The sequence below is a fragment of the Phyllostomus discolor genome, chromosome 7 (assembly GCF_004126475.2).
Source record: "Phyllostomus discolor isolate MPI-MPIP mPhyDis1 chromosome 7, mPhyDis1.pri.v3, whole genome shotgun sequence".
Lineage (NCBI taxonomy): Eukaryota > Metazoa > Chordata > Mammalia > Chiroptera > Phyllostomidae > Phyllostomus > Phyllostomus discolor.
The window spans coordinates 6266720-6287578 of record NC_040909.2 but is presented as its reverse complement, the minus strand read 5'-3'; the positions used below and the strand labels follow the sequence as shown (position 1 = coordinate 6287578).

Here is a 20859-nt window from a genome sequence, read left to right as displayed (position 1 = left end):
GTTTACGCAACTGCGGGGAGGCCACAGCCCGGCTGGCAGTGCCGCCCGCTCAGCGCCAGCGCTGACTCGGCAGAGTCCCCGGCGCACACACACCAGACGCTCGCACAAACAGACCGGCACAGACACACACGGCGAGATAACGCGCAGGCCAACGAGCACAGGCACGCACACGTGTGCGCACGCGGGCACTCACGCTCACACGCACAGAAACACAAAGAAATACACGCGCTCCACCAGCCGACGCGGGTGGGGGATGCCAGGGAGGAGGACCCCCAGCCCAGCAGCTGAGCCCCCCTCCGGGTGCCTGTGCCCCACCCGCTCTGACCTGGAGATGGCTGAGAACAGGGGCGACTCTGCCGCAGGACCCTAGCCCGGGACGTCCCCTGACAGAAAAGCCTGGGACCTCTCAGTCCCCTGCAGCCCCCTGGGGACTTTTGAAGGGGAGCTTGGCGGCCCTGGGCCGGGGGTCCGGGAGCGAGGCGGCTGGGACACGCGGGAGCTGGGGGCTGCCCAGAGTACTGGCCACCCCAGGCGGCTCCCTGCCCTGATCAGGACCACAGCAGAGGCCTGCTCCCTCCGCAGGGGCCCTCGCCGCTCTGGCCGGGGAGGCTGGCCGCGGTCCGGCAAGGCCACACGCGCACATGGAGACACCCCCTCCAGCTGAGCCGCCACGGTGAGGCCACAGGTGCCTCTGTTCCCTGCCCCACCGGTCAGCCCGGGGCGGGGGGGCAGCGTGAGAGGGCAGACCGCAGCCGCTCCCGCCCCTAAGCTGCGTCTGGGGCCGGCGTGGACTACACGTAGGTAAGGAAAGGAACCGGGAAACCTCAACATCTGCCTGAGATGCTGCTGAGGATGTTGTCTACAATGACCTGCAGTCAGACCACTTCCTCCCATCTCCACGGGGCCGAGCGGCAGCTGCCTCTCTCCCGGGCGCTGCCGACTGGTCCCTGCTGGTGGCCCCAGCCCGTTCTCCACCCAGCAGCCAGAGAGAGGCTGAGAAGCCACCTCTGAGGACACACCTCGAAGCCCTTCCCCTGGCCACAGGCCCTTTGTCACCTCCCTTCTTCCACCTCAGGACCCTCTTCCCTGGGAGGCCCCGGGTGGCACCCCGGAATCGATGCTGAGAGTTCTAGCCTTGGTGTGGCCCTGCCCCCACCCATGCCGACGGGGGGGGCTCAGGAATCAGTGGTCTGGTCACCTCATCCCTTGCTGGGACAACTCACCATCCCCCAGAGGTCCCCAGGGAGGCTGCACCCCCACTGCCCACAGAGCCGTGGCTTCCACGCACCTGTAGGTCCTCCTCCCCTCCCCAGCCACGCTCCCACACTCCCCAGGGTCACCTCCCGGGGGCACTGCTTGAGTTCAGGTCTCCGTCTCAGCACCGCTCCTGGGGAGGCCCAGCCCAGGACATGCCCTCTCTCCTCTCCTATTTGTTTCTCTTTTAACAAAACTCCCCCTTCCCCTCTCCACAGCCCCTGGCAACCACCCTTCTGCTTTCCTTCTCAGGCTTGGAGAACTTAACTACTCCAGGTCTCTCGAGTAAGTGGGATCACCCAGAATATTTGTCCTTCTGCGGCTGGCTTAGTGCCCTTAGCATAAAACCCTGGAAATTCATCCGTGTCACGGCGTGTGTCGGAACTGCCCTCCTCTCTAAAGCTGACCGCTACCCGTTGCACGCACACCCCACACGGTGCTGGCCCGTTCGTCTGCGGACGGGCACCTGGGCGGTCTCCACCGCTTGGCGGCTGCGGGTGGTGCTGCTGTGAGCAGGGACTCTTCCAGGCCCTGCCTGCAGTTCCCCTGGGTGTGCGCTTAGAAATGGGATTGCTGGGTCACGTGGCAATTGCATTTTTTGTTTTTTGAGGAGCTCCACACCGTTTCCATAGCAGCTGCACCATCTTGGAGCCATGCCCAAGGGGCCCAATTTCTCTGCATTACAGTCAACACTTGCTGTTTTCTGTTTTTTGGATAATCGTCATCCTAACGGGCATAATAGTTTTAATTTGCACTTTCCCAGGGATGAGTGTCGTTAAGCATCAGGTCACGTGCTTTTGGCTACGGGCACGTTTTCTACGGGGAAGGTCTGTCTGTTCAGATCCTCAGCCGGTTTTTTCATGGGGTTGCTCATTTGGTTGTTGTTGAATTGTAGGGGTGTTTTTTTTTTAAGTATTTTATTTATTTATTTTTAGAGAGGGAAGGGAGGGAGAAAGAGAGAGAGAGAAACATCAATGTGCGGTTGCTGGGGACCGTGGCCTGCAACCCAGGCATGTGCCCTGACTGGGAATCGAACCTGCGATGCTTTGGTTCGCAGCCCACGCTCAATCCACTGAGCTATGCCAGCCAGGGCGCGTAGGGGTGTTTTAAGAGAGGGGAAGGGAGGGAGAGAAACACGGGTGCGCGAGAGAAACATTGGTCAGCAGCCTCTCAAACGCCCCTGACCAGGGACCCAGCCCGCAGCCCAGGCACGTGCCCGGACTGGGAGTCAAACCAGCGACCTTTCAGTTTGCAGGACGATGCCCGACCCACTGAGCCACACACCACACTGGGCAGGAATTCTTTATATATTCTGGATATTACATCCTCTCCTTTAGATCTTTACGCAACTATTACCTTCTCAGATAATCACTAGCCTCACCATCTAACATGCCGGCACCTCCCACCCACCTCCCACCCACCTCACACACACACACACACGCACACCCACACACATGCACGCAGCCCCTTCCCGACCCTGGGCTCCTCCTCAGCCTGTATCTCCAGCGTGCGGCCGCACACTGGGGGACTGCACGCTTGTCTTCCGCCGAGAAGCCCAGGGCTGAGGAACTCGCCGGCAGACCCTGGGTGCTGCCCTGGCAAGGCCTCTCCTCTGGCGCAGAGCCACAGCTCAGGCACAGTGCCTCGGTTTCCCCATCTGAGTCAGGCAGGCGTCTCAGGCCTCTTCGGCCCTGACAGGCTGAGGACAGAGCTGGCCCCTGCCCTGCCCCCCACTCCTGCTGTGATTGGGGGGAGGCCAGCCTCCGCCCTGGGCCTTATCTCCCCGCCTGTGTCACACAGGTGGCTCTGGGCCGATGCCCCACGGGCCCCTGGTTGCTGGTCGTGGGATGAGACCACTCAGCCAGTGCTCTCCGGCTCCCGGTGGCATCCCTGTATTAGGGGCCCCAGCCAGGCTGCCGCCTCAAGGAGAAGAGGGGCAAGCAGAGCACGGGGGACCCCCAGGCCTCTTCACATTCAGCCCTGTTCCTACCCCAGGGTCTTGGGGACCAGGCTCACAGGGTCGGCACACCAGGTGCGGCGGTTTCGATCGGGTGAGCAGCATCCCAAGGGGCCTTTGTTTTGTCCAGGGCTCCTTGGCCCATAGCGTCTACGGAAGTCAACCGCCGGGCCGCGGAGAGGAGAGAAGAGTGGAAGGAAGGAGGGAAGGAGGAGGAGAGGAAGAGAGGCGAGGAGAAGAGGAAGGAAAGAAGGCATTCATTTATTCACGGGGCCCACGGCTCGGGGACAGAGGGGCAGGCGCAGGCGCCCGCAGCCCGCGGGGGCGGGAGATGACAGCGCACAGAGCGGCCTGGGGGTGCGCGGAGGGAGCTGCTGCAGGTGCGCCCCTCCTTCCCGCCGCTCCGGGCCACTGATGTCAGCGTCCCCCACTATCCCCAGCGTGGCCTCCCGGGGATCCCTGAGAGCAAAGGGGCCACAGGTTACGGTCAGGGGGTCAGGTGAGGCAGCAGGAGGTCAACCGAGCAGCGCTGGAGTGGGTGAAGTTGGGGAGGTGGAAAGAGGGGTTCCGGTGACAGAGGCGGGGAGTGGGGGGACAAGGCGGAAGTCAGCCGAGGTGGGAGGTGGCAGCGGAGGCAGCAGGCTTGGGAGGGAGCAGGGGTCTCACCTGGGACGGGGGTTCAGCTGGCCATGATGTGCTTCACGAACGCTGGGGAGAAGGGGCGAGTGAGTGGCGGGGTTCGGCGCTGCTGACCCGGCGCGGGAGCCTGGGTTCCCGAGCCCGGGTTCCGGAGCCCCGCCCCCGCCCCCCCCCAGGACCTCCTGCCCTCCGAGCCCACCTTCATAGTTGATGCAGCCATTGGGGTCCTCTTGCCCGGCCATCAGTTTGTCCACCTCCTCTTCTGTCATCCTCTCACCTGCCGGGGCGGGAGGCGGAGTCAGCACTGGCCGGAGGGTCGGACGCACGGGGCCCCTTCGGATGGTGGCCTCGCGTCTGCAGCAGCCCCTCACCCGGCGTTGGCACAGCAGCCGTGGCTCACAGGGCCTTGGCCACAACCCTCCTTTCCGAGACCGGGATAATCAGGGACAGGCGGTGGGGGGGGCGGGGGAGGCAGGGCCTGGGGTGCCCCCCACGAGCCCAGGCTCTGTCCTAACGGAGCCACTCTGGCGTGCAAGTCAGCAGCGCACCTGTCCTCTGCCACAGCAGGATGGTGGGGCCCAGCTAGGAACCAGGGGTGGGGGTGACTACGGAGGGGACCCCTGCTCCCCAGGCAAGGCGGGCACTCTCCTGTCTCCATGTTTTTGGGTGTGAGCCGGGCTGGACCTCCACTGGAAGGGCAACTGACCCCCCCAACACACACACACACACACACAACCCCAGGGACCAGCACAGGTCTGAGCGCACAGTAGGTGCTCAGTAAACATTCGATGCAGGAAGACGTCTCTTAGAGAAGGGGGCCCCTGACAGTGGGGGTCAGGATGCCCAAGAGGCAGGCACGTGACCCACTCGGCCACTCAGGTGACAGGGCCCCGGACCTTGGCCACGAGGCAGTGGACCCCAGGACGGAGCTGATCCCCCTGGAGGCGCCGATTCGAGCCCCACCCTGGGCCCAGGCTCCTCCTCTCTCACTTCGGTTCCGTGAGCTGCCCGGGCACACTTCCTCTGTTCGCCACCCCAGTTTCCAAATCCCCCGAGTTTCCGTCACCTGCCATAGAGGTGCCTTGGCTGTGTCGCCCTCTGTTTCAGATGAGACACAGGCCTCGGGGTGGCTGACAGAGTGGCTCCTCCCAGGGTGTCCCACCCCCCACGGAGCAGCGGGGGGGGGGGGGGCCGGGGGAGGCGGCCCTCACCCAGGGTGGCCAGGACGTGGCGGAGCTCGGCACCCATGACCGTGCCGTTGCCCTCCTTGTCGAAGACCCGCAGCCCCTCCACGAAGTCCTCGAAGGTGCCCGTGTCCTTGCTCTTGGCGATGTGCTGGAGCATGGGCAGGAACGTGTTGAAGTCCATCATCTTCGTGTTGAGCTCTGCGGACAGAGGGTCCTGAGGCCCAGGCGGGCCTTTGCCCTTCACGCAGCTCCCGAAGCACCCCGCCCCCACGGGGCCCCCACGGGGCACTTCGCAGTCCCCCGAGGGGTGGGCTCTCCCACAGCCTCTGCCCTTCCCAGGGAGGAGGGCTCCGCCCAGTGTCCAGCACCTCCCCTCTCCTCTTGGGAAACAGTCCTTGCTAGCCTCCTCCTGTCACAGGCCCCGCCCTCCTGCCCCTTGTGATTGGTCCGGAGCTGCTGAGCCAATAGAGGCCTCCCCTGGGACTTTCGCATCTTCCCTTTCGAATTTTTGAACCACACCCTCTCTGGCCAGTGTGGCCAGGGAGGCTGGCCCTGACCCACACAGGGATACCGAGGGAGCAAGGAGGGGCAGTGGGGCCCCGGGCCCGCCCTCACAGCAGCCACTGAAGCTAGTCTGCACGGTTGTCAGTCCCTTATGACCAGGAGGCCTGGTGCATTGTCACAGGCCAGGGGGGACAGCAAAGCAGCTCGTCACCTCGTCAGCATCCCCTGACACCAGGCTCAGTGTCCTCATCCAGGCAATGGGAGGACAGTGCACAGCAGGGAGGGTCCTGGGTTGTCCCACCGCAGATGGCAGCGCCCCCTGGTGGTCTCCTGGGGAACTGGCACTAGTGGGGAGCTCTCAGGTTAGATGTACCCACCTTCCGGCTTTGGCTTCCCCAGGACGCGGAGCACCTCGGCCTGTGTGGGGTTCTGGCCCAGTGCCCGCAGGACATCCCCACACTGTCCATACGTGATCTTCATCTCACCACCCGGCGTGCGGTCAAACAGCATGAAGGCTTCCTTGAACTCTGCCGGGACAGGGCGTGAGCTGTGGACACCCCCGGTGGGAGCCCCCCCCACTCACCCACACTGCTGACGGACTCTCAGACTGGGGCCCAGGCCCAACCCTGCAGCCCCGAGGGTCACCCCCACTCACCTTCAATCTGATCCGGTGTAAACTCGATCTGAAAGGAGATCCCCAAAGACGCTGAGTGCCTGGCTCGGAGGGTGGGGCCAGGCCCCCTCCTGGTCACTTGGAGGCCAGCCCAGTCCTCAACTCCTCAGCTGTCCCACCTGTCTCCATCGAGCACCCCAGCCTCCCTCACCCAGGACCTCCTGCCATCCACCTTGACACCCTCCCGCCCCCTTCCCTCTCCCTGCCTGCCTGCACTAGGGCCTTGGGTCTGACAGCACCCGAACCCTGACACCTAGTGGGAAGGCCTGGTGCCTGAGTCCACAGCTCAGGGTGGGCCTTACCTGAGGCCTCTGGTCCTGGACAGAGGTGCCGAAGCCACAGACCTGACCAGACTGGCTTGGCCACCCACCCGGCCTGGGGCCCAGTGGACAGGATTGGCCACATGAGTGAGAGGGGTGGGCTCATGTCGACAGGGTGTGTGTGTGTGTGTGTGTGTGTGTGTGATGTGCACATGTGTGTCCATGTGCACTCACAAACACGTGTGTGCATGTGTCCGCCCTCACAGAGCCCTCGAGGCTGGGCGCTGTCACTCACGTGGCCCTGCCCACACCTCCGTCCATGAGGTCAGGAACCAGGGCAGCGCTGCGGAGCCCACACCGGGGCCACCTGAGGTCAGGAGGCCTCCTGGGACCTGGTCTCCTCCTGGTCTCCCCCTGGTCTCCCCCTCCTCATCAGATACCAGATCTATTTTTATCTCTCCAGTCACTTGCCCCAAGGTCAAGGTTGTAGGAGAGAAAGGAGCTTGGCACAGGGGGACAGGACTGGCACCTCTCCCGCTTCTGCTCCCTTGGGGTCCTTCCAACCTCCATAGTGCACACCAGCGAGAGGGACACCCTGCCCCACCGCCCTGCCCTGGAGGCCTCCCCTGGGCACCAAGAGCTCCCCCCCAGCCAGGAAGCCTGCTGACACTAGGTTTCCCCCGGGCTCCTGGCAGAGCCTCCTGCCCTTCACCAGCCAGCCTGGAGGGTTGGGAGGACAATGAGGGGCCTCACGGTCCCCTCCTCTTAGAAGGGAGTGGGTGCCAACCTCAGACCCAGTGAGACTGGACAATGCCACCATGAATCCGGGGAGGTTGGACCCTCCCTGGGGGGGGGGAGGCGGGGGCGCTGGTGGGACACAAGCCTGAGGCCTGAGGAGCAGCCGGAGTTCAGGCAGCCAGCTCCAGGGAGCAGTAGATGGGGAACGTTTCCCAACAGCCTTCTAGGGGGCTACCTTTCACAGCTGAGAAAACCAAGCCTCAGGGCAGGGAAGGGATTCGAACCTGTGGCTTGAAGGACAAGGCAAGGGCCTCCAGGAAAGGCTCTCAAACAGGAGTTGGATCTGTGCAGAGGGGCTGCAGGTCCCCCTGGGCCTGAGGGAGCCCTGAGGGGCTGGGAGGGCTCCGCCTCAGCGGGCAGCCGGCCACTGTGGCTGGGGCCGGCCAAGAGCAGGGAACGGGCAGGATGCAGGGTGCGTGCTGCTATGCAGATGCCACAGGTGGGAGTCAGGGCCGGTCCTCCAAGTTCAGACAGCTGGGGAAGGGCTCCTGGGGCCGCTGGCCACAGCTTAAGACCAGCTTCCTACATGACCTGTCCAGCCTGGGCCTCAATTATCCACCTTTTAAAAGCTAAGGCCGTCCCTGCTCTGGGGCTCAGGCACCTCGGCCGGGGTGAGTGTGACCCAGCCTGGGCAGGAGCCTCACTCCCGCCTCCCCACTCTGTCTATCCTGGGGAACTTGGCATAGGCTTGAGACCCCACAGCTGGACAAGGAGGCTTCCTGCCCAGCTGCAGGGCTGGGGCGGGTGGTTCCAGGAATCCCCAAGGACATGACTGAGTTCCCGGGAGAAGGCCAAGGGAAAGATGCCCTCTGGCTGGTGGATTGAGCAGCTGGCCTGTGAACCGCCTGCAAACCAAAAGGTGTCCAGTTCAATCCCCAGTCAGGGCACACGCCTAGGTGGTGGGCCAGGTCCACAGCGGGGGGCGTGCGAGAGGCAGACAACTGATCAATGTTTCTCTCCCACATCGATGTTTCTCTCTCTTTTTCCCTCCCTTCCCCTTTCTGAAAATAAATGCAATCTTTAAAGAAAAAAAAAAAGACATCCCCTTCAGCAGCACTGGGGAGCCCTGTGCTGCCCCCACCCCTCCCCCTGCAGCACCCCTCCCCGTGCCTGAAGCCCCCAGAGCTGGTCTGGCCCCTGCACAGGAGGTCCGGGCCTCAGCCCCCCGCTCCCCCGGAACCAGTGCACTCTGGGACCCAGGCACCGCCCTGCCCTGGGAGCAGAAACCCAGCCCGGAAGCGCAGTCCCCACGCCCACCTGGATCTTGGAGGCATCGAACACTTCCTCCTTGGGGGCCTGAGGCTCAGGGGCAGGAGCTGGAGCCGGCTTGGGCTCTTCCTTCTTGGGATCTGGCTTTTTGGGGGCCATGGGGGCTATAAGCACAGAAAAAGAGGTGGAGAGAAGGAAGCAGAGAGCGGGGTAGGTGAGCCTCTCGACCTCGGCCTTTATCTGGGACACCTCTTGCCCCCGGCCCCACCCCCACAGTGCACAATAGGGACAGGGCCATAAAAGGGCATTGGCCGGGCTCAGGGGCTATTTCGGGGCCTGGGAAGGGCATTGTTCAGGCTCAGGAATGGGTGGGGGAGAGGGAGGGCAGTCCATTCCTCCCAATCACCTGTTGAGGAGGGAGAGGGGGAGGGGAGGACAGAGGCTCCCGCTTAGCTCCAAGCATGCCCTCAAACCCACAGGCGCACGGCCCTGCTGTCCCTGGGCAGGTCAGCCCACTCAGCAGGTGCCAAGGGCTGGACCAAGTGGGCGTCGGGGTGGGGCACAGGGACTGGGACCGCCCAGGGTGCCTCCTGAGCTACACTTCCCACCTGTGCATTGAGTTCCCAGGGGTCTGTCTGGGTGTGTGCAGAGGGGGAGGGGCCGTGAGTGTGCGTGCCCGGACTCGCCGCCTGCTGCCTCTGCGTCTGGGGGTTCGAGTGGGGGCGGGCTCTGTGTGTCTATGGTGGGAGGGCATGTATACTTGCGTGTTCTCCGGGTGTCTCTCGGTGTGGGGGTCTGTGCGTGCCGCAGCTATGTGTGCGGGGGCGGGGGCTGTGGCCCGTGGGCTGTGGCGTGTGGGCCCTGTGTGTTTGTGTCAGGGCATCCGTGCGTGCTGGCATGTGAGTGCCATGGCAACCAGGCCACTGTAGCCCCCGCCTGGAGCCCGAGGGTCCCCGAGAGCACCCCAAGAGGCAGTAGAATGGGTGCCTCACCCTCAGGGGTGACCATCCAGCCCCATTCGACAGTGAGTCCAGTTTCTGGGGTTCTCCTCACTCCTTAGTGCTTCTCTTCCACAGCCCCCCGGGGCCCGTGGTCCCCACACTCCTCGGGGTCTGCCCGCTGCAGACCCTTAGCACCCTGTGCTCCCTGCCGGAGTGCCTGGTCCCTCCTCCGCTGGGTGCGTTCAAGGCTCAGCCACCCTGCTCCCTCGGATGCCGCTCCCGGCGCCCCACATTTCCCTCCACCAACCTTCTTTTTTGGGGGAGTGCTGGGATGGTCTGCCTCTCTGAGGGATCCCAGGGGCTGGGTGGGGTTTGCCCGCTGGTGCCCAGCTCAGGATGCTCGCCCCAGTTCTTACCCTGAGCGCCCACCCGGGGGGAGTGCCCAGCCCTCAGCAGAAGGCAGTGGCCGCGCGAGGCCTCCCTGGGCCACCATCTGGGGAGGTGGGGGCGGGGCAGGGAGGGCTGAGGCAGCAGGAGGCCCTTCCAGGCACAGAGCTCTGAGAGCCGGGACATCTTGCAAACACATTGGGCTCCGCTCCTTGCCCAGTGTCTGTGCCGGAGGGTGGGGTGGGAGGGGGTGTTCTTTGTTATTTTTAAGTGCCTGGAGCCTTTGATAGAAACTTCAGAGGCAATGCCCCCCCTCTCCGCCCGGAATCCCCCAGACCCCTGGGAATGTCCCGGGTGTGGAGCTGGGATGGAGCCTGAGAGGAGGACCCACCTGGCCTCGACCTGCTAGCTGGGCCCAGGCCTCTCACCTTGTCACTCAGCCTCGTGGTGAGGGGGACAGCGGTCCAGGGAGGGGGCCGGGCCCCTGCGAGCTGGACACGGGACACCCATCCCCTCATCTGGAGGGCAGAACACCCCACAGCAGGAAATCTAACAACATCCGGTGTTGGGGGAGGCGAGCTTTTCACTTTTCTGCCAGATGTCTGGCACGAGTATTGAGGAAGAAAGGGTGGGGAAGGGTCCGCGGAGACGAGCCAGAAATACCACAAGAGGGGGGGACAAGCCAGAGGGGACACACCGAGTGACGGCCCCTCGGCCCAGGCCTGCCGACCCACGGGCTGCAGCCACCCACGGGCACGGCCAGCGAGACACCGCCTGACCCCCTTCCATTCACCCTGGGGAAACTGAGGCCCCAGGCAGCGGACACACACAGGGTTGCCCGGACTCCCCATCCCGTTCTGTTCACACACAGCTGACACCCCTGGAAACCACCCAATAGCAGCTGGAACGGCGGTGGGTGAGCGACTCGGGCCTCTGGGGCCTCAGCTCTGCGCCCCGGGGTGGGGGTGGGGGGACAGCCAGCCAGAGCCGCCCAGCGCCTGTCGGGGGCTGGGGACCCAGTGTCTGGGTGCCTTCCCCTCACGCACAGGGAAGACGTGGTCCGGCCGGGGGGCACAGCACGCACAGCGCCATCTTCCACCCCCACCCGCAGCCCACCCAGGGCTCAGAGGGAGGCCGGGTTGGGCCTTTGAGCTCTGGCTCCCCCCAGGACCACTCTCAAACTCTCACCCACCCCCAGCCTGAGCAGCCCCAGGGCCCCCCCCCAGGCTGCCAGCAGGACTGGCTGCCGAGGCCTGGAGCGAGGAGGGCGTGGGCTTGACAGGCCTCACCCAGGCTTGGTTCCCGTCTCTCCCAGGCCCCGGCCCGAGCTCCACGTCCTTCCGGAGTGACAACCCAGCAGGCACGGTGCTGGCAGGACCTGACGGGGCCTAGAGGGTCGAGGGGCTCAGACAGGGGCCTGCGTCCTGCCCCTGGGTCTCTTCCAGCTCCAGTGTCCAGGTGGCTGCTCTGTCCGATGCAGACTTACACGTGCCACACTCCAAAGCCCTGTCCGGGGCAGCCACCTGACACGCCCCCCCCCAGCCAAGGGGAATGCTGGGTAAGATGTGGGCCCGGCTTCTGAGGGATCCGTGAATAGAGGCAGGAGACCCCGGGCCTCACTGGCCTCCCTCAGCTTCCTCCCGGCCTCCCTGCCTTTGCACAGACCAGGTCCCACTCTGGCCCAGGCTTGCTGCGGGTCACCCGCTGCTCACGGAGAGATGTCACCTCCTCCGAGAAGCCTCCTCAGACTGCTCTGGGCCTGCTCTCTCTGTCCTGTCTTTGACCCTGAGCCCTCATCCTTGCACTCCCTCCAATGCACTTGTTTCTTTGTTATGCTCTTTCTTACATGTATCCCCCATCCCCACGAGGACCATCTGGCACAGGCCAAGTTTCTATTCTTCCATCTCTGTATCCCCAAGTCCAGAACAGAGCCCAGTATACAGTAGATGCTCAGTACATGCTGGATGAGCAAGTGTTCCAAACATCTCAGTTTACCCACCTCCCGCAGAACTAGGACCCCTTGCCAACCCCCATCCATGGAGTGGAGGGACGGGTGCCCCGGAGGGAGAGAGGGGACTGGCTGACTGACGAGGGCTCTGGGGGGGACAGGGACACCCTGGGACAGCAATGCGGCCGGTGGCTGCCCGTAAGCCCATCTGCCACTACTCCCGCTCAGGCCTGCCGTTCCCATCCGCTGGCTGGAAGTCCAGCCAACAGGGGGAAGAGGAAGGGGTGACCCCCGCAGCATGGTCCATGAGGCAACCATGATGACCAGCCAGCAGGGGGCGTAGGAGAGATAGGAACCGGCCTTCGGATCCTGAACCCAAACCCCAGAACCCAGGATCCTTACCCAGACTCCAGAGACTCCAGACCTAGAACCTGGAACCCCAAACCCAGACCCTAGACGCAAGCCCCAGGATCTGAACCCAAGCTTAGAAACTGAACACAACACCCCAGTCAGGGGAACCAGGCTCCCTATCCCAGGGTGCCCAACCCAGACCCCAGACCCAGGAGCCAAGACGGGGCTGCTGTCCTCCAGACGGGCCCAGCCCACTGCCCTGCAGACACAGGTGGGGCAGGCTGGAGGGGCAAAGGCTGGGAACACAGCAGGGGCGAGCGCTTGGCAGGCCTTCCCGGTAACGCTCAGGGGGCACGAGCGACACCCCTCATCCCCTCAGCCGATTTGGGCGGTTCGGATAGGTGGCCACGCTGAGGGGTGAGGCAAGGGAGGGCCGGGTGAGGCCTGGTGTCCCTCGGGCCCCGGAGCCAGCGGCAGGGAAGGAGGGTCTGGTTGCCCACGTGCCCTGGTCCCCCTGGCCACAGGCGCTGCAGGCCGTCCCGGCCCGCCCCGGCCCGCCCCTCCTGGCCCACGGCCTCTGGGCTGGGATGCAGGCCCACACTTCCCGGAGGAGTCGAGAACGCGGCCTGGGCCAGGCCCAGGGCCTTAGAAGTAGGTCAAATGCTGCTGTGCAGCAGGTCCTGGGGACCCGTCGGGACACGGGCCGGCGCTCACCCACCAGGGCACACGTGTATCCACACAGACGTGCACCCAGCTCCTTGTGCTGGGTGCGACACACACGGACCCCACGCAGGGCCCCCAGACCCCGCCCAGCACACTGCTGGGGGACCTGAGGCCCCAACTCTGGCTTAGGCGGCACGAGGCAGCCACGAGGGCCCAGCGGAGAGGAGTGCCCGCACCATTCCCACACCCCTGGGGCCTTGGGCGAAAGTTTGACTCCAAGGAGGACTTCCCAGCAGGCCTGCTCTGCCACCAACAGGATGTGGCCCGCTTCCCGGAGGCACAGCCCAGGACTTGAGAGATGGGAAGGAGTGGCCAAGGGGGAGGCTGAGACTCCGTAAGGTCTGGTGACCTGGGCTGCGGCTGGCTCCTCCTGGCCTCCGTGTCCCCATCTGTGCAATGGCTCCTGGGGGGGGGGGGATGACAAGGTGATGCCGGCTCAGAGCACGGTCACTGCCCCGAGTCGCAGCCCCTCCATGCCACCCCCACGCCACACACAGACAACTCTGTCCTCTGCAAGCCAAGCACAGCCCTCAGGCCCCTCCCTCTGCCCACTGTGCTGACGGGGACCAGATGCTCCAACCTTGTGGTTCTGGGGTGGGGGTGGCCGGGCCCAGTGGGCTGGCAGGCAAGCCCTGGGTTTGGCCCGGGGACCTATAATCAGCTCCTGCCCCTCTGATCCCGGCCCAGGACTGACGCTTGGGGCTGTGGTGTCCTGGCCGGCTGTGGCCGTGGCCGCTATATTTGGGAGCCCGATGGAGCAGAAGGGAGGGGTGGATGAGCAGGGTCCTCCAGGGACCAGTGGCTCATGGGGGACGAGCTGGGGGACACTGCTAGCCAGGCTGGGTCCTTTATGGGTGGGGGGGGACCATCGCCTGGACTGCAGGGGCCCAGTCTGAAGGGGGACTCTGCCCTGAGACCGGCCAGGGGGCTGTCGGCTGCCCTCAGGGACCCGGCCCGGGGGGATGTCAGCCTGCCCTCAGTGGCTGGTCTAAGGAAGTGGACTGGAAATGTGTCTGGGGACACTGAACCCCTCATTTAGCCCAAAGAGTCAGACTGCCAGTCAGAGCCAGGTGCCCTGAGTGCCTGGGGAAGGGGTGGGAGTCTGACAAGGGTGAGGGCGGGTGGGCAAAGGGCTCTTGGGGGGTGAGGCTGGGGTCCGGGGTCTGAGACGGAAGGGGCGGGCAAAGGCGCCGAGATACATGGACCTGAGGCCGGGGTCAGAGGCCACTAGGAAAGGTGTAGCCCCAGCCCCGGCTCCTGCTCTGCCCCAGGGTCTGGCTTCCGGAGGGGGCCCAGGCCCTCCCCCACAGCACGGCCTGCGGCCTCCCTGAACTGCCCGGGACATTCCCGCCACTGGGCCAAACCCTGTCCTCTCCCACCAGCAGTCTCCCAAAGAGCAAATATTTATTGTCCTTGGAAGAAAAAAAAGAGTCCCCTTTTAGGACTGGGGTCTGGGAACTGCTATTAAGGCTTGCAGGGGCTCAGCGGCGGGTGGCGGCCGGAGATGACCAGGGACCCCACCTAGACTGCTGAGGGTGGGGGAAGGCGGCTGCCCCAGGGAGGGCGGGAGGGCGGGAGCAGAGGGGCGGGGCCTCGGCCCTGCCTCCGCGTCCCCGGGCTTCCACAGACAGGTCTGAGGGCACAGACACCGTGGCCAGGACACGAGGCGGGAATGTGTGTGTGTGACCACGTAGACCCGTGCCTTCTGTGCGTCACACGTGTCCCTGTGGGCACACGGGCGGTGACACGTGTGATCGTGGGGGCGTCTGTGTGTCTGGGAGCTCACGCGCGCCGCACGCGACTGCGCCCACAGCGTGCACGAGCCCGGCTCTTTGTGCGTGTCCCTCTGTGAGCCCGGCCCGCGTCGGCCCGGGGCGGGGTGGGGGCATGTGGACACAACCTCTGTTGAATGGCCAATTCAGTCAAAATGCAAGTAAATTTAGCAGAGGGAAAAAAACACCCGGCCGTCAGATGAGGAGCCTGAATCGGGCGGTTGTTTGACTGGATGGACCGACTGTCTCAGGCGCACGGTTCACGCTGGCCGAGGGGGGGACCCCGCTGCAGCAGAGAGGGGCCACGGCGGCCGCCACAGGGACGGGCCGGACTCGGAGACCGGAGACCGGGTTGCTGCGGCGGGTCAGAGCCAAGGGGGCGGGCCCAGGGCAGACGTCACCCACGGAGGGGACGTGCTCGCCCCGCCCCGAACCTCAGCTCCTCTCCAGCAGGAGGCGGACTCCTTCCCACCCGTCTCTCGTCCTCCTGGGCCCCGCAATGGACCGAGTGCACGTCGCACTGGGAGGGGACAGTGACAGGAAGGAGGCAGCGGGGGCAGACGTGCGGAAAGGAGGGTGACAAGAAGGCAATGAAGCGATGGCCACCGGAGAAGCAGCTCCTCCCTCTTTGTCCCCTTCCAGAAGCCACCTACCTGTGGTGGCCCCAGCAGATCCAGGGCTGTCCCCACCCCACCCCACCCAGTACCATCTGTGACCTTGTCTTCAATGGCCACACAATCACCCTCTGTGGCCCAGGGTGTGGAGCTGCATTAAAAATGGCCCCAGCCCCAGCCAGGAATAGCAAGGGTCAATTCCGGTGCCTTCCTGTGCGGGTATTTGTGTCTCTACCCACCCGCCCGTGTGGCGATGTCTGACACACACACACACACACACACACACACACTCAGAGGACACCTCAGTCGGGCTGACCTTGCCCTGCTGTGTGTGTGTCTGTCTGTCGGGAGATAGTCCCCGGTCCCCGGACACTCCGCATCCTGCCTGGTCCCTTGCACCAGCACTGGGGCCACCAGCACTCACACCGAGGTGGGTGTGTGGGCACACGCCCACACGTCACCCTCGCTCGGGACCCCGGGCCCTCAGGGGCTTGCACCAGGGACAGACACACTCCTTCAAACACAAATCCTCATGCTATAGAGGCGCCTTTGCATGGATGTGCATACACCTGTGCACACGCACCCACACACACTCACGTGCTTCACATACACACACAGCTACCACATTGCACTGTCGAGCTCTTGTATAAAAAGCTCCGAGTGGGAGTCAGGAGCCCTGGCAGGCAGGGGAGAGGCCAAAGGCCAGAGAAACCTGGGAACCTTAGCGGGCCTGCCCAGGGGGGTCTGGATGGCTGCGTGAGTGTGTGCACACACATGTGTGTGTACGTGTGTGCATGTGAGGGTCCACGTGTGCATGGGATGTTTGGGGCCTCACTACTGCTGCCTCCTCCACCCCCACCCTGTTCGCAGAGGGGAAACAGAGGCCCGGGCAGAGCAGCTGGGCCGGCCTGGAAAGGTCCTCGTCCCCAAGTCCGGGGCTCCAGAGCCTCAGCATCTGTGTTGTTCTTGGCACAGCCGGGCCCGATAAGGACAGGGTCAGGGCTCGGCTCTCGTGGGAAAGGGCTCTCTGGAAGGCTCCCGACCCATTTCCTTCCCAGGTCCTGGACCCCAGAGCAGGCGGAGGGAAGGCACGAGGGAATGAGGGGATGACTGCGGGGCCGGCAAGTCCCTGGCAGGCTGGCCCTGGGGGCAGGGGGAGACCACAGCAGACCGAGAGGCTCACAAGCACCCAGGAATGCGGAGTGACCCCTCAAACCAGCCCCAAGGTCCCCAGATGTGGGGCCTGGAGCGGGTAGAGACAAGGTGGTCCCAGGCACCCAGCCCCTGCGGCATCCAGGCCTGAGACCCAGGGAGCCTTGTGGGCGTGGCCTCGGGGCTAAGGGTCAGGGACTGTCTCTGGGACGTCTCAGCCCAGCTGGTGGAGAAGATGTTTGGGGGGATGGTTGAAATGTTGGGGGCACCAGAGCATCACGCCCCATCTCAAGCAGATCAGGGCGCTGGTCCTGAGACCCATTATCAGAGCCAGCAGGGGACCCAGTCTGGGTCCTGGCCCCGTCTCCGGCTCTGGAGGCCTCCTGCCCTCTGCAGCCCCCATGTTCACCCCTGGTCCGACTGGGGCCTCGGGGGGCTCAGCAGACACACTGCCCCCCCCGAACAGTCACTCCGGAGCATGCTCGGACCTGAGCCTCCTCCTTCGCCCACTTGCACCAACCCTCGCCCCCAGGCTTGGTGCCCTGCAGAGGGCTGGAGCCGAGGGCTGGGAGCCCCATGCCCAGGGGACCGGCGGCAGGGCTCTGCAGGGCTGCAGGGCCCACCCAAGGCTGCAGAGAAGCAGGGAGGAGGGCATTGCCTGTGGTAAGGGGCCCCTTCCTGCCCCACTGCCTTGCCTGACAGCAGACCCCACCATCCACAGAGGGTCCTGCCTGCAGGAGTCCTGGTCTGACGGGACCAGAGGGACCTCTGGGCACAGCGGCCTCTCCTTCAGCCGGCCCCCACCGAGCTGGCCCAGGGCCCCCACCAGTTGATAATCGCTATTGATACACTTTGGGGTCAGGAACCACGAAAAGGAGGCTACAAGAAACCCTTGCCACCGCTGGACCCCCATCCTTGCCTGACCATGGGCCTACTGAGGACAGCAGCCTCGGGGACGGCGGAACCGGCCTGGGCCGGGGGCCGAGGTGTGCTCTCCCTGCAGCCCCTGGCCTCTCTGGCTCCAGGCCCTGCAGCTTGACCCTGGGCTGTTCCCAGGGGAGCAAGAACTTTCCGTGGAACGGTTTGGTCACCCATGGCCCCCTGGAGGAGGACTCTCTGACAGCAAGCGACTGGACCCGCCCAGAGGCCTCAGGAGGCTCCTCCTGAGATCCTGTGAGTCTTTCCTTCCTTGTGGGGAAACTGAGGCTCAGAAGATAAGGGCCCTCCCCATAGCAACTAAGAGACGAGAGGGGTTGGGGGGGGGTAGGGTAATTAAGCCCAAAGCTGTAGCCAGTGACGCTCCCACCAGTGGAGATACCCCACAAGGCGGTGGGCGCTTCCACCAGGGCGGGCACAGCGAGACCTCGGAGGGAAGGCGGTGGCTGCCCTCAGGGCTCACGGCGTCCAGGAACCGGGGGCGCTGGGGTCTCCCTCTGCCAGGGCGGGGCGGGGGGCGGATCCGGGAAGGGAAGCCCTTCCCTCTGCAGGGACGGGGGTGGGGGCCCGCTTGGGGTTCAGGAACCGAGAACCCCAGGACCATGGGGCCCTCAGGGCTGTGGGTCTGGGAGGCAGGCCCCCCAGTCTCCCAGCCCGGCTCAGCCCACAGGGATCTCGGTCCAAGAAGAGGTGACCCGTTCTGGGGCCAGAGGGGCCACAGGGAGGGCCCCCGAGCAGAGCAGAGGCCTGGCGGGGGCCGACCTGCCAGAACTCGTCTTGCCCCTCTCGGCTCGGCACCACCACTCCCGTGCCTCCTCGGCCCCCAGAGGGCCCTCTGCGGTCAGGTTGGAGTGGGGAAATTGACACGGAGCCCTGAATCGGAGGGGTGGGCTGGCTACCCTCCCACCTGGGCCCCAGTTCTGCTGGCCCAGTGGGACTGGCTGTCGGGGCAGGGGCTGCCGGTGGGGACGGGACGCACCAGATGGCCTTGAAGTCGGCGCTCCTGTTCTCCGCCTCCACCCCTGCAAGGCTGAGGAGGCCGGGAAGGAAAGGGGTGCAGTGGGGAACAGGAGGTTCGGCTGTGGCCTCCCTATGGGGCTCGTGGCTGAGTCTGGGGCTGTCGGGGCCTCTGCTTTCTGGGACCTGGGACGCAGGTGCAAGCTTTTCACTCACTCCAGAGGAGGCAGCGGGCCCCGGAGGTGGGGCGGGGGCCCCGGGGCAAACAGGAGCTGGGTGTGGGACTTTGGAGGGCACCCTGCCCTCCCTGTGCCCCCCGGCTGCCAGTGTCCCTGCAGCTCTGGGGGGCATCTGAGCCATACAGAGCCACTGTCCTGTTCTCCCCAGAACCTCGCCTAAGGCGGCAACTCACCTGTCCCCAGCCAGGGCCCTTCGACCTCGTCCCCAGCCGTCGGGAACCCCAGAGGCCCCTGGGTGCTGGGAAGGCTCGGGAACTCGGTCTGGATGGGCTGGGTGACCTCTGGCACGCCATTGCCCCTCTCTGGATGTCGTGTTCCCACACACAGTTTTATAAACTTCCCCAAAGTGCTTCCCCTTTCTGGCCGGTTCAGCCAACGTCCACAGCGCCGCTGGGCCAGGCTCTGTGCCGGGTGCTGGACGGCCGGTAGACATGTTCCCAGCCGACATGTTCCCAGTGTCGTTGCCAGCTCGTCGCTTCACCCGACTAGTGTCCCCTGAGGTGTCCAGGGCGAAAGGAAACTGAGGCCCAGAGAGATGGCCCGGCCGGCCGTCCTCACATGGCCCAGGGTGACCGAGGACCACCCACCTAGAAGGTCCCTCAGGGCCAAGCAGAGCCCAGTGTCAGGACGTAAGGATCCCCCGCCAAGGTCTCCCCAGCACAGCCCCCAGCCAGGACCCGTGTCCGAGCTAACGCCCTCCCTGCTGCCTCCTCCTTCCTGGCCCCTCGTCCCTTCAAACCGCAGGGCCCAGCCGGCCTCTGGAACGCGTGCCCAGGACCTTGGTGATATTTGAGTTTAAGAAAACTTTGCAGTCGGCAGGAGCTCTTAAAGGTTATAAATAGCAGCAGCAGGAGCCCACAGCCAGGAGCAGCGGAAACACGTGTCCAACAGACCTGGGAGGGGTGTTCGGAGGCGCAGACCCCCAGGCCCCCTCCCCCTCCAGAGACCCACTGGCTACTGGGGATTTTATAGCCCCTGGAGCCGGAAGTCACACCCCACCCGAAGGCGGAAGGCGTCTGGAAAGTGAGGCTCCCTTCTGCGCCCCCTCCCCACCCTGCCCCTGCTGGGAGCGGTCGGCCAGGTTGGGGGGTGGTATGTGGGGCGCTGCTGGAAGCGGGTCTAGGGAGGGAGGTCTTGCTCCCACCATCTCCCTCCCCCGCCAAGGTCTCCTCCACTCAGCTGCCCCTCACAGGAACCCCGGGGCTGAGTGGGGTTTGCAAGCACATCCGCTCAAACCCAGCCATCGGCAGTGAGGGGACAAGCCCAGGGACAAGAGGGATTATTTCAGGATCCCTGGAGAGCTGGGCAGCACTCGGGCCCCAAGCCGTGGTTCTTCTGCCACATGCCACCGCTGCCGCCCCCTCCATTCTGAGGGCCCATGGGGCAACCCCTCACCCCCCCGCCCCGCTGGAGGACTGCATTGTGAAGAGCCCCCGGGGTGAGGGAGCAGGGCCCCACCCAATCCCCACGTTTCTACTTCTGATGGAGATCTCGGTTGAACCGATGAGGAAGTGAGCCCTGGGGAGGACGGGGGACTTCTGGGCCCTGGCAGGGTGCGAACCCACACCCACCTGGCAAGGTGTCGCCCGCCCCGCCAAGGTGCCGACAGGGAACGCCCAAGGCCAGGCCTGGGGTCTCCACAAGGGAGTCAGCTCTGGGCTAGGCCACTGTGGTCTCGGGCTTGCCTTCACAGCCACGCGATTTGAGGACGTGCTCTTGGGACTGAAGGGACACAGCCACGAAGGCCCCCTGCATTTTCCCAGCGGCTCCAGGGTGAGCACGGGCGGGAACCGGCACTCCGATGTCAAGGTCTGGAAGCGGAGGCATGGCTGAGGCCCCCACCTGCCATCCCCGGTCCTGCCTCATTTCCGCCCCACCTGCTGCCCGCGGCCCCCAACAGGTCTGGGGGTGGCAGCCAGGCCTGGCGTCCAGGCGCTCTGCACCCCAGGGAGCCCCGAAGGGTTTATGGGTTCCCAGTTGAATGGGCCTGTTGAGCTCAGAGGGGGCCGGGCCCGAGTAAACACGACTGGGTCTGAGCTGCCATTCTCCCCCTGCCCCCTTCGCCAGGACCCAGGACCCTAACACAACTTCCGGTCCCTGGAGCCAAGGGCCAGGGTCGCCCCCCAGAGCCCTGGGGTGGGGCCCACTGGAGGGACACAGTGTGGCCCGCGCGGGCGGCCCCCGAAGCTCGAAGACCTCGGGTTTTCAGAAGCCCTGAAAGCCTTGGACTGCCAGCCCGGTAATGACAGATCAGGACACTGAGGCCCCGGGCAGGACGGGACCCCACAGGTCAGGGCAGAGCCCGCCCCAGCCTCCTCTTCCCCTGGCCGGTGGGGACAGGAACAGTGGGAAGACACA

The 20859-nt window shown here is 65.0% G+C and overlaps 1 protein-coding gene across 1 annotated transcript; it reads right to left on the bottom strand.

Moving 5' to 3' along the window:
- Window positions 1-3499: 3499 nt before the first annotated feature.
- Window positions 3500-8760, bottom strand: MYL3 (myosin light chain 3). Its single transcript, XM_028518709.2, has 7 exons — window positions 8530-8760; window positions 6197-6224; window positions 5919-6068; window positions 5062-5235; window positions 4050-4127; window positions 3878-3919; window positions 3500-3670 (listed from the first exon to the last, which is right to left on the bottom strand). Exons 1-6 carry the CDS (start codon window positions 8638-8640, stop codon window positions 3891-3893), a joined length of 570 nt encoding a protein of 189 aa, XP_028374510.1. The 5' UTR covers window positions 8641-8760; the 3' UTR covers window positions 3500-3670; window positions 3878-3890.
- Window positions 8761-20859: the final 12099 nt, after the last annotated feature.